Here is a 12,959-nt window from a genome sequence, read left to right as displayed (position 1 = left end):
AGTGACTGAATCAGACTTCCTCAGAGACAGTGACTGAATCAGACTTCCACAGAGACAGTGACTGAATCAGACTTCCTCAGAGACCGTGACTGAATCTGACTTCCACAGAGACCGTGACTGAATCAGACTTCCACAGAGACAGTGACTGAATCAGACTTCCACAGAGACAGTGACTGAATCAGACTTCCTCAGATGTGTGTGTGTTGAAAAGAAAATGTTTTTATCTGAATAAAACAGCATTTTCTGCCTGTTACTGAAGCCAGGAGTTAAATAAGCAGTGAGACCAACCAACAGAGGAGTTAATGTGTATTTCATGTCAGACAACAATGAAGAATTTAATTTGAAAGCCTGGGGAGATGAGCTCAATTCCCATCCCTCTCAATCACACCTAAAATAAGACACGCCTCGAGGAAAACCCATCTGGAGAGACATGGCTGTGTCCCTATGTAGTGCACTATTTTTGATGGGCTTTGGCCCATCAAATAGGGTATCACCAAGGATGCAGCCCACAACTATGCATCTTAAATCAACTTCTGTACATTGAAGCTGGCTTTATACAGGCAGTGGCGACTATAACTACTCACATACAGCCTTATTCTAAAATGGATTCAATTGTTATTTTTTATTTTTTTTTGTTATTTTTTCCCCTCACCTGGAGCAGGTTTTCATAAAGGATCTTAATTCACTTTTGCTTGGCTTTCAGGCCAAAGAGCTCAATCTTGGTTTCATCAGACCAGAGAATCTTGTTTCTCATGGTCAGAGTCCTTTAGGTGCCTATTGGCAAACTCGAAGCGGGCTGTCATGCCTTTTACTGAGAAGTGGCTTCTGTCTGGCCATTCTACCATAAAGGCCTGATTGGTGGAGTGCTGCAGAGATGATTGTCCATCTGGAATGTTCTTCCATCTCCTTAGAAGAACTCTGGAGCTCTGTCAGAGTGGCCATCAGGTTCTTGGTCATCTCCCTGACCAAGGCCCTTCTCCCCCGATTGCTCAGTTTGGCCGGGCGGACAGCTCTAGGAAGAGTCTTGGTGGTTCCAAACTTCTTCCATTTAAGAATGATGGAGGCCACTGTGTTCTTGGGGACCTTAAATGCTGCAGAAATGTTTTGGTACCCTTCCCCAGATCTATGCCTTCACACAATCCTGTCTCGGAGCTCTACGGACAATTCCTTCAATCTCATGGGACCTTATATAGACAGGTTGTGCCTTTCCAAATCATGTCCAATCAATTTAATCGACACTAGGTGGACTCCAATCAAGTTGTAGAAACGGAAACAGGATGCACCTGACCTCAATGTCAAATGTCATAGCAAAGGGTCTGAATACTGATGTAAATAAGGTATTTCTGTTTATAATTTTCAATAAATTTGCTATCATTTCTAAAAACTTGCTTTCACTTTGTCATTATGGGTTAGTGTGTAGATCGATTACATTTTTTAATTTTATCTATTTTAGAATAAGGCTGTAATGTAAAGTAATGCAATGTAAAGATAAAGATGCCGCCGAAGAACATGGCTGACATTTTACAATCTCCCAACTTATTTTTTTACTTATTGTGTACATAATGTTGCTGCTACCGTCTCTTATGACCGAAAATAACTTCTGGACATCATAAAAGCGTTTACTCACCGCGGATTGGTAGAAAGTTTTTCCTTTAACGAGTCCGACGAGAAGGAGATCCTGCTTTTTCTGGAACGGCCCAGATTCACGCCTGTTACGTGAAGAAAATACGCCGGAAAAGGGGACGCAGATCGGGGATCCTTCTGAGAAGCCAGAGGCGAGCGAGTAAACTCCTAATGCCTTCCATTCTCCTTGCTAACGTGCAATCGTTAGAAAATCTAATTGATGACCTACTATTAAGATAATCCTGCCAATGGGACATTAAACTGTAACATCTTATGTTTCATCAAGACGTGGCTGAACGAAGAAATGGAAAATATAGAGCTGGCAGGATTTTCCATGCACTGGCAGAACAGAGACGCTACCTCTGGTAAGATGAGGGGTGGGGGTGTGTGTCTAATATTAAAGAAGTCTCGAGGTATTGCTTGCCTGAGGTAGAGTACCTTATGATAAGCTGTCAACCAAGAGAGTTCTCATCTGTATTATTCGTAGCCGTCTATTTACCACCACAAAGCGAAGCTGGCACTAAGACCGCTCTCAACCAACTCTATAAGGCCATAAGCAAAGAAGAAAATACTCACCCAGAAGTAGCGTTCCTAGCGGCCTGGGACTTTAATGCAGGCAAACTTATATCAGTATTCCCAAATTTTACCAGCGTGTCACTTGTTCAGCCAGGGAAAAAATAAATCCTAGACCACCTTTACTCCACACACACAGGTGCATACAAAGCTCTCCCCCGCCCTCCATTTGGCAAATCTGCACCATCCAGAGCATCCTGACCGGTTGCATCACCGCCTTCTATGGCAACTGCTCGGCATCTGACTGTAAGGTGCTACAGAGGGTAGTGTGAACGGCCCAGAACATCACTGGGGCCAAGCTTCCTGCCATCCAGGACCTATATAATAGGCAGTGTCAAAGGAAAGCCCATAAAATTGTCAGAGACTCCAGTCACCCAAGTTATAGACTGTTGTCTCTGCTACTGCACGGCAAGTGGTACCGGAACGCCAAGTCTAGGACCAAAAGGATCCTCAAAACATTCTACCCCCAAGCTATTATTCTGCTGATCAATTCATAAAAATCGCTACAGGACAATTTACATTGACCTCCCCCCTTGTACACTGCTGCTACTCACTGTTAGTTTGTAACCTATGCATAGTCACTTCGCCCCCACCTACATGTACAGATGACCTCAACTAGCCTGTACCCCTGCACACTGACTGGGTACCGGTGCCCCTGTATATAGCCTCGTTATTGTTATTCTTATTGTGTTACTTTTTATTATTACTTTTCATTGTAGCCTACTTGGTAGATATTTTCTTAACTTCTTGAACTGCACTGTTGGTTAAGGGCTTGTAAGTAAGCATTCCACGGTAAAGTCTACACTTGTTGTATTCGGCGCATGTGGCAAATCAAGTTTGATTTGATTTTGATTTGATTAATGTAACAAAACGTGGAAAAAAAAAGTCAAGGGGTCTGAATACTTTCCGAATGCCCTGTATGTCCAGACCGGAAAACACCACTTAACCTGGGACAATACACTACAGCAGCATTCCTATACGAGCTGACAAATGGAATGAAAGACAGAAAGCCCTACTGGATCTGCATGACTTTGTTCAAGCCCTAAACAAACACACTGTTTCAGCTCATCAAGGTCCTGATGAGCAGCTGATCAGTAGAATGGTTGGGAGAATAATCCTGCAGCAGGGTCTCCAGAAAGAGGGTTAGCTACCCCTGCAGAAGTATTACCCTTTGAAAATTAATACCATTTGCCATTTTAGTGGCCCCAGGCGGGAATCGAACCCATGATCCTGACATTGCAGGCGCCATACTTTAGTAACTTAGCCAGAAAGTCCAAGCTCACCTTGTTGAAGTCTTCGCTGGTGGCCCTCATCTCCTTCCAGGTCTTGTTGAGCAGCTGGATGCAGATGCAGAAGAACTCTTCGAAGGAGCGGTCGTGGGTGAAGAACATAGGGTGGAAATCATGACAGTTCTCACTGGCTGCGAAGACAGAGTTGGAGAAGAGGGCACAGTCAGAACATGTGTTTTAGAGAGAGGAGAAGAGGGCACAGTCAGAACATGTGTTTTAGAGAGAGGAGAAGAGGGCACAGTCAGAACATGTGTTTTAGAGAGAGGAGAAGAGGGCACAGTCAGAACATGTGTTTTAGAGAGAGGAGACGAGGGCACAGTCAGAACATGTGTTTTAGAGAGAGAAGACGGGCACAGTCAGAACATGTGTTTTAGAGAGAGAAGAGGCACAGTCAGAACATGTGTTTTAGAGAGAGAAGACAGGCACAGTCAGAACATGTGTTTTAGAGAGAGAAGACGAAGGCACAGTCAGAACATGTGTTTTAGAGAGAGGAGAAGAGGGCACAGTCAGAACATGTGTTTTAGAGAGAGGAGAAGAGGGCACAGTCAGAACATGTGTTTTAGAGAGAGGAGACGAGGGCACAGTCAGACCATGTGTTTTAGAGAGAGGAGACGAAGGCACAGTCAGAGATTTTGATACTCGATGTTTGGATTTTAGGTGGAAAACTTACAGGTCAATTTACAGGTCGGCTGGCAAATGCTCAAGTTCGGCGTTACATTTTTAGGTTTTAAGGCGGCATCAGGGGATCTGAGGTTTAAAGACCTGAGACTGAACCCGCCTTTAATTAAATGAAGATCTCTTGCATGATAATCTATACATACATAATCCCCGAGGTTATGAGAACAAAGACATATCAACCCCGGTTATCAAACCTAGGCTAACCAACCCCTTATATCTGCATACTTGTATTTAAGATTCACTTGTCTTTCATTTTTCATTCACTGATGTTGCATCCCTGAATTTCAGCGTCTAAGACGGCCATGTGAGTACCGGGAACATGAACTTCAACTGGACTACGTCCCAAATGGCAACATTTTCCCAAAAAAGTGCATTACTTTGGACCAGGACCCAAAGGTACACTAATCTAAAGTCAGTGGTATAAGAGCCATGTGTACAGAGATTCCCCATGAGCACAGATATACAGTAGCTATACACATGATGCCCCCTTATGATGAACTAAGACACTTCCATCCAGTTGATTACAGAATGAAAGCGATGGTGGGGGGCACACACGCTTGGCTCACGTTCCAGCCATACTTCAATACCCACATGGATGGCTGACTCATTCCTACACAGTTTGGACATGTATAGGCTTAAGTAGTGGGTGTATGTGTGTGAGAGCGCGGTATCGGAGTGCCATGTCTAGGTCCAAAAGGCTCCTTAAGAGCTTCTACCCCCAAGCCATAAGACTGCTGAACAATTAATCAAATGGCCACCTCACTATTTACATTGACACCCCATTTGTTTTTACACTGCTGCTACTCTCTGTTTATTATCTATGCATAGTCACTTTACCCCTACCTACATGTACAAATGACCTTGACTTACCTGTACCCAAGCACATTGACTCGGTGCCGGTAGCCCCTTTATATAGCCTTGTTACTGTTATTTTGTGTTTCTTTTTGTATATGAGCTGAAATAAAAGATTCCAGAAAAGCTTATTTCTCTCAAATTCTGTGCACAAATGTGTTTACATCCCTGTGAGTGAGCATTTCTCCTTTGCCAAGATAATCCATCCACCTGACAGGTGTGGAATATCAAGAAGCTTGATTAAACAGTATGATCATTACACAGGTGCACTTTGTGCTGGGACTTGAAAGGCCACTCTAAAATGTGCAGTTGTGTCACACAACACAATGCCACAGATGTCTCAAGTTACGAGGGAGCGTGCAATTGGCACGCTGACTGCAGGAATGTCCACCAGAGCTGTTGCCAGAGAAATTAATGTACATTTTAAAGAATTTGGCAGACCACGTGTAACTATGCCAGCCCAGGACCTCTACATCTGGCTTCTTCACCTGCGGTATCATCTGAGACCAGTCACCCAAACAACTGATGAAACTGAGGAGTATTTCTGTCTGTAATGAAGCCATATTTTGGGGGGAGAAAAAATCATCCTGATTGGCTGGGCCTGGCTCCCAAGTGGGTGAACCTATGGCCTCCCAGGCCCACCCTTGGCTGCGCCCCTGTCAAGTTATGTGAAATCCATAGATTAGAGTCTAATGATGCTTTCCTTTTGTATTTTTTTTACGCCTTTTTCATCCCAATTTTGTGATATCCAATTGGTAGTTACAGTCTTGTCCCATCGCTGCAACTCCAAGTCGCACTGCTTCTTGACATACTGCTCGCTTAACCCGGAAGCCAGCTGCACCAATGTGTCGGAGGAAACAACGTCCAACTGGCGACCGTGTTTGCGTACATGCGCCCGGCTTGCCACAGGAGCCGCTAGAGCTCAATGAGACAAGAACATCCCGGCTGGCCAAACCCTTCCCTAACCTGGACGACACTGGGCCAATTTTGCGCCGACTCATGGGTCTCCCGGTCGCGGCCGTCTGCGACCCAGCCTGGCATCGACTCCGGATCTGTAGTGACGCCTCTAGTACTGCGCTGCAGTGCCTTATATCGCTGTGCCACTTGGGGGGCTCCTAAAGAATTTATTTGAATTGACAGGGAAAGTTCTTAATCGATCCAGAATGTGAACACACATTATGGGCCTTTTCTGTTAACATTTCCACATGCATCTACAACAGAGACAGAGTTATTCTCCTGTACTGTGTGAGAAGATGAAGGCTCAGAATACGGCACAACTCTGATGGGAGGCTGTGGGAGAGGTTGACGGCTCTGAATACTGCATGACTCTGATGGGAGGCTGTGGGAGAGGTTGACGGCTCTGAATACTGCATGACTCTGATGGGAGGCTGTGGGAGAGGTTGACGGCTCTGAATACTGCATGACTCTGTGGAAGGCTGTGTGAGAGGTTGAAGGCTCTGAATACTGCATGACTCTGATGGGAGGCTGTGGGAGAGGTTGACAATACTGCATGACTCTGATGGGAGGCTGTGGGAGAGGTTGACGGCTCTGAATACTGCATGACTCTGTGGAAGGCTGTGTGAGGTTGAAGGCTCTGAATACTGCATGACTCTGTGGAAGGCTGTGGGAGAGGTTGAAGGCTCTGAATACTGCATGACTCTGATGGGAGGCTGTGGGAGAGGTTGACTAATACTGCATGACTCTGTGGGAGAGGTTGACGGTTACTGCATGACTCTGTGTGAGAGGTTGACGGCTGAATACTGCATGACTCTGTGGGAGGCTGTGGGAGAGGTTGACGGCTCTGAATACTGCATGACTCTGTGGGAGGCTGTGGGAGAGGTTGACGGCTCTGAATACTGCATGACTCTGATGGGAGGCTGTGGGAGGTTGAGGTTGAATACTGCATGACTCTGTGGGAGGCTGTGGGATTGAAGGCTCTGAATACATGACTCTGATGGGAGGCTGTGGGAGAGGTTGAAGGCTCTGGCTCTGAATACTGCATGACTCTGATGGGAGGCTGTGGGAGGCTGTGTGAGGTTGAAGGCTGTGGGACTGGACTCTGAGGCTGTGGGAGAGGTACTCTGAATACTGCATGACTCTGTGGGAGGCTGTGGGAGGCTGTGGGAGAGGTTGAAGGCTCTGAATACTGCATGACTCTGATGGGAGGCTGTGGGAGAGGTTGACGGCTCTGAATACTGCATGACTCTGATGGGAGGCTGTGGGAGAGGTTGACGGCTCTGAATACTGCATGACTCTGATGGGAGGCTGTGGGAGAGGTTGACGGCTCTGAATACTGCATGACTCTGTGGGAGGCTGTGGGAGAGGTTGAAGGCTCTGAATACTGTATGACACTGATGGGAGGCTTCATGTGGTGATTAAAGGGAATGGCTCCTCCCTTCTCCCTTGTTTCTCCCTCCTTTCCAACCTCTTTCCTGCCTCATTTCTCACTTGTTCTCATCCTTTTTCCTCCCTTGTCCCCCCCCCCGTCCTCAGCCAATGGTGTGGCCAGAGAGCTAATCTAACTGTTTCCCAAGGGAACTCCATTAGACTGCATTAGACTGCATTACATACACTGGGAGGGAGAAATCACTGTGTGTTTATTGGGTTACCGGATTCATCATAAACTCCCCACCGAGAGTGAAATCTGGTTTCTCAGCTCAATCCATCTACAGTGCCTTCAGAAAGTAGTCATACTGCTTGAATTATTCCACATTTTGTTGAGTTACAGCCTGAATTTAAAATGGATTAAATATATATTTTCTCTCACACATCTACACACAATACCCTATAAACGAGAAAGTGAAAACATGCTTTTAGACATATTTAATTTACATACAGTACCAGTCAAAAGTTTGGACACACCTATTCATTCAAGGTTTTTTCTTTCTTTTGACAATGTTCTACATTGTAGAATAATAGACATCAAACCTATGAAATAACACATGGAATCATGTAACCAAAAAAAGTGTTAAATATATCAAAATATATTTTATCTTTTAGGTTCTTCAAAGTAGCCATCATTTGCCTTGATGACAGCTTTGCACACAGGTTAAGTGTGCCTTGAATTCTAAATATATCACTAACAGTGTCACCAGCAATGCAAGCCTTGTTAAAATGTATTTCCTTCTTAATGCATTTGAGACAATCAGTTGTGTTGTGACAAGGTAGGGGTGATATACAGAAGATAGCCCTATTTTGTAAAAGACAAAGTCCATATTATGGCTAGAACAGCTCAAATAAGCAAAGAGAAACAACACTCCATCATTACTTTAAGACATGAAAGTTTCTTCAAGGGCAGTTGCAAAACCATGAAGCACCATCATGAAACTGGCTCTCATGAGGACCGCCACAGGAAAGGCAGAACAGAGTTACCTCTGCTGCAGAGGATAAGTTCATTAGAGTTACCAGCCTGGTAAGCAACCAGTGTAGATTTGGCCATGTGTTTTAGGTTATTGTCCTTCTGAAAGGTGAATTCATCTCCCAGTGTCAAGTGGAAAGCAGACTGAACCATTTTCCCCAAACATAACACTTTGTAATCAGGACAAAAAGTTAATTACTTTGCCACATTTTTTGCAGTATTACTTTAGTGCCCTGTAGCAAACAGGATTCATATTTTGGAATATTTTTATTCTGTAAGGCTTCTTTACTTTCACTCTGTCAATTAGGTTAGTATTGTGGAGTAACTAAAATGTTGCTGATCTATCCTCAGTTGTCTCCTATCACAGCCATTAAAAATATGTAACTGTTTTAAAGTCACCATTGGCCTCACGAAGAAATCCCTGAGCAGTTTCCTTCCTCTCTAGCAACTGAGTTAGGAAGGATGGCAGTATCTTTGTAGTGACTGAGTGTATTGATACACCATCCAAAGTGTAATTTGTAATTTCACCATGCTCAAAGGAATATTCAATGTCTGCATTTAAAAAACAAATGTTTTTGACCATCTACCTATAGGTGCCCTTCCTTGCGAGGCATTGGAAAACCTCCCTGGTATTTGTGGTTGAATCTGTGTTTGAAATTCACTGCTCGACTGAGGGAGCTTACAGATAATTTTGATGTGTGTGTGTGTGTGTGGTACAAGGTTTGAGGTAGTCATTCAAAAATCATGTTAAACACTTATTGCACACAGATTGAGTCCATGCAACTTATTATGTGACTTGTTAAGCAAACGTTTACTCCTGAACTTATTTAGGCTTGCCATAACAAAGGGGTTCAATACTTTTCAGATTTTTATTTTTAATAAATTTGTAAACATTTCAAAAAACCTAATTACACTTTTACATTATCGGGTATTGTGTGTAGGCCAGGGACAAAAAACTCAATTTAATCCAATTTAAATTCAGGCTGTAACAACAACATTTTGAAAAAGTCAAGGGGTCTGAATACTTTCTGAAGGTGTTGTACATTCTTCAGTAATATTGCGACTAACCTTAGACAAAGAACATTTTGATTTTGATATATTTCAATCAGCAAGAAAACTTGTAGCAGAAACTTGTAGCACTTTTTATGTAGGTAGGGGTAAAGCGACTATGCATAGATAATAAACAGCGAGTAGCAGCAGTGTAAAAAAACAACAATAAAAAAACGGGGTAGCTTTTTGATGAGCTGTTCAGCTTGGGGTTAGAAGCCTTTTGGACATAGACTTGCCGCTCCGCTCTCAATACACTGGGACAGGATGGCTGCAGAGCTGCAGTCCTGGAGCTCTCTACTTTGTGATGCATCCTGGAGTCTATTCAGTCATGTGAAATGTTCGGAACATTGCAGATAGAAATAGAATGAATAGAGCCGACACGATTTCCTATTCAATCTAAAAAAAAAAAAAAACATTTTTTTTAAACGTTCTACTCAATACTTTTCTATCTGAATGTTCTGTAACATCCTCCCTCCCACTATCCCCAACAGTGCACGGACACACCTCAGGTGACATTTGCTGGCATGTTCAGAACATTGTTATAACATGTTCAGAACATGGTTATAACATGTTCAGTGTCTGAACAACCTGACCTTTCCATCCCCGTGCAGAGAAGTCAGTTTTTCTTTGCGTTGTATTATTCATACTGTTACTCTCCAACTAGGGTAATGTCTCCTGAATGGTAACTGAATATTTAAATCTAACCAACACAATTCTCCCACGCAGAACAAATAATTGAAGAGATAAAGAATTAAATCTGGGCCATTCTCCGCATGTCAAGCAATAGAAGTGAGAATATGGCCTGCAAGGGAAGTCAGAAGCTAATGTGAGAACTGATAATGACCTTTGTATTGAAGAGTTACGCCCCAAAGTCTTGATTCTTACAACACTTGATACATTTAGATTTGTAATGGGTGTGTCACAACATAATGAATGGAACAAATACATTACTGCATACCACAGTATTACATAAGCAGTAAGACCAACACATTACCACATACCACAGTATTACATAAGCAGTAAGCCCAACACATTACCACATACCACAGTATTACATAAGCAGTAAGCCCAACACATTACTGCATACCACAGTATTACATAAGCAGTAAGCCCAACACATTACCGCATACCACAGTATTACATAAGCAGTAACGCCCAACACATTACTGCATAACAAAGTGTTACCATAAACAGTAACGCACAAACAGAATGGAACACAGTGATTTGTAAATATACAGTTTAAATCTGACAGACCCAGATATCCTGGGACATTGGTACACTATTTGACTATTTCCCTTCTGTCAGTTCTGTGTGTGTGTGTGTGTGTGTGTGTGTGTGTGTGTGTGTGTGTGTGTGTGTGTGTGTGCGCGCGTCTCTTTTTCTTCAAGGAGGTTAGACTCGAACAGAAATAGACCATACAGCGACATCCTCTAAAGAACAAACGGCCATCAATCTTCAAAACTGTCATCAAGGCAAAGGGTGACTACTATGAAGAATGTCAAATATAAAATAGATTTAGATTTGTTTAACACTTTTTTGGTTACTACATGATTCCATATGTGTTATTTCATAGTTTTGATGTCTTCGCTATTATTCTTCAATGAGTAGGTGTGTCCAAAATCGACTGGTACTGTGTGTGTGTATATATATATATATATATATATATATATATATATTACGGAGTTTACATACACTTATGTTGGAGTCATTATGTTGGAGTCATTAAAACTTGTTTTTAAACCACTCCACAAATTTCCTATTAACAAACTATAGTTTTGGCAAGTCGTTTAGGACATCTACCTTGTGCATGACACATCATTTTTCCAACAATTGTTTACAGACAGATTATTTCACTTATAATTCACTGTATCACAATTCCAGTGGGTAAGAAGCTAACATACACTAAGTTGACTGTGCCTTTAAATAGCTTGGAAAATTCCAGAAAATTATGTCATGGCTTTAGAAGCTTCTGATTGGCTAATTGACATCATTTGAGTCATTTGGAGGTGTACCTGTGGATGTATTTCAAGGTCTACCTTCAATCTCAGTGCCTCTTTGCTTGACATCATGGGAAAATCTAAAGATATCAACAAAGACCTCAGAAAAGAAATTGCAGCCTCCAAGTCTGGTTCATCCTGGGGAACAATTTCCAAACGCCTGAAAGTACCATGTTCATCTGTATAAACAATAGTACACAAGTATAAACACCATGGGACCACGCAGCCGTCATACCGCTCAGGAAGGAGACGCGTTCTGTCTCCTAGAGGTGAATGTACTTTGGTGCGAAAAGTGCAAATCAATCCCAGAACAACAGCAAAGGACCTTGTGAAGATGCTGGAGGAAACCGGTACAAAAGTAACTATATCCACAGTAAAATGAGTCCAACTAAACTTCTGACTTCAACTGTAATTGCAAAAGTGTTTTCTAATGATCAATTAGTCTTTTAAAATTATAGACTTGGATTAGCTAACACAATGTGCCATTGGAACACAGGAGTGATGGTTGCTGATAATGGGCCTCTGTACGCCTATGTAGATAATCCATTTTAAAAAATCTGCCATTTCCAGCTACAATAGTCATTTACAACATTAGCAATGTCTACACTGTATTTCTGATCAATTTTATGTTATTTTAATGGACAAAAAAAAATGCTTTTCTTGAGCCTGCTCTGGGAATGCCAGATGCCACAACCCTTCTCCTATCTATCTTCAGCTGTGACTGGGGGGGGGGGCGGTGCCCTGGAGGTAAAAGTTGTAATCTCAGAGACTTCTGTTTGATTTCAAGGCGGGCCACGAAGGCTCCAGAGCATTGACGCCTGTCTGGACATAGCTAATTAGAGCTCAACAGACAAAGCAAACACTAGCCACACAGATATGACCACGGAGGGGGGAGGTGACAGAAAGGGAGAGAGTGTGTGTCTGGGTGTTGGTGTGCGTGCGAGTGAGAGAGAGAGGGAGCGAGCATAAATGTGTGTGTGTGAGAGAGAGAGGGAGCGAGCATAAATGTGTGTGTGAGAGAGAGAGGGAGCGATAAATGTGTGTGAGTGAGAGAGGAGCGAGGTGTGTGAGTGAGAGAGCATAAATGTGTGTGTGTGAGAGAGGGAGCGAGCAAGCATAAGTGTGTGTGTGAAAGAGGGAGCGAGCATAAATGTGTGTGTGAGAGAGGGAGCGAGCATAAATGTGTGTGTGAGAGAGAGGAGCATAAATGTGTGTGTGAGAGAGAGAGCGAGCGAGCATAAATGTGTGTGTGAGAGAGAGGGAGCGAGCATAAATGTGTGTGTGAGAGAGAGGGAGCGAGCATAAATGTGTGTGTGAGAGGGAGCGAGCATAAATGTGTGTGTGAGAGAAGGTAAAAGACAGAGTGTGAGTGTGGGACCTGCAGGCAGAGAGCATTCCTGACATCTGTCTGAGCCCAGAGAGATTAAAGGGAGAGAGAAACAAGAGGAGGAACACAGAAAGGAGAGTCACCTTGGAGCGAGGGAGGGAACCAGCATGACAAATATACACTGAAAATGTGTCTTCCTCACTCAATTACCA

The 12,959-nt window shown here is 43.2% G+C and overlaps 1 protein-coding gene across 3 annotated transcripts in view; it reads right to left on the bottom strand.

Moving 5' to 3' along the window:
* The window catches only part of LOC135551783 (engulfment and cell motility protein 1), a 158,906-nt gene that overhangs the window by 54,737 nt on the left and 91,210 nt on the right, over positions 1 to 12,959 (bottom strand). For all 3 annotated transcript variants that reach the window (XM_064983008.1, XM_064983007.1, XM_064983009.1), the window contains one exon: positions 3,480 to 3,616. In XM_064983008.1, coding sequence (XP_064839080.1) covers positions 3,480 to 3,616 — 137 coding nt within the window. The remainder of the gene's footprint in view (positions 1 to 3,479; positions 3,617 to 12,959) is intronic.

This window comes from Oncorhynchus masou, chromosome 13 (assembly GCF_036934945.1).
Source record: "Oncorhynchus masou masou isolate Uvic2021 chromosome 13, UVic_Omas_1.1, whole genome shotgun sequence".
Lineage (NCBI taxonomy): Eukaryota > Metazoa > Chordata > Actinopteri > Salmoniformes > Salmonidae > Oncorhynchus > Oncorhynchus masou.
The sequence above is the reverse complement of the archived record's forward strand: the minus strand, read 5'-3'. Positions and strand labels throughout refer to the sequence as shown.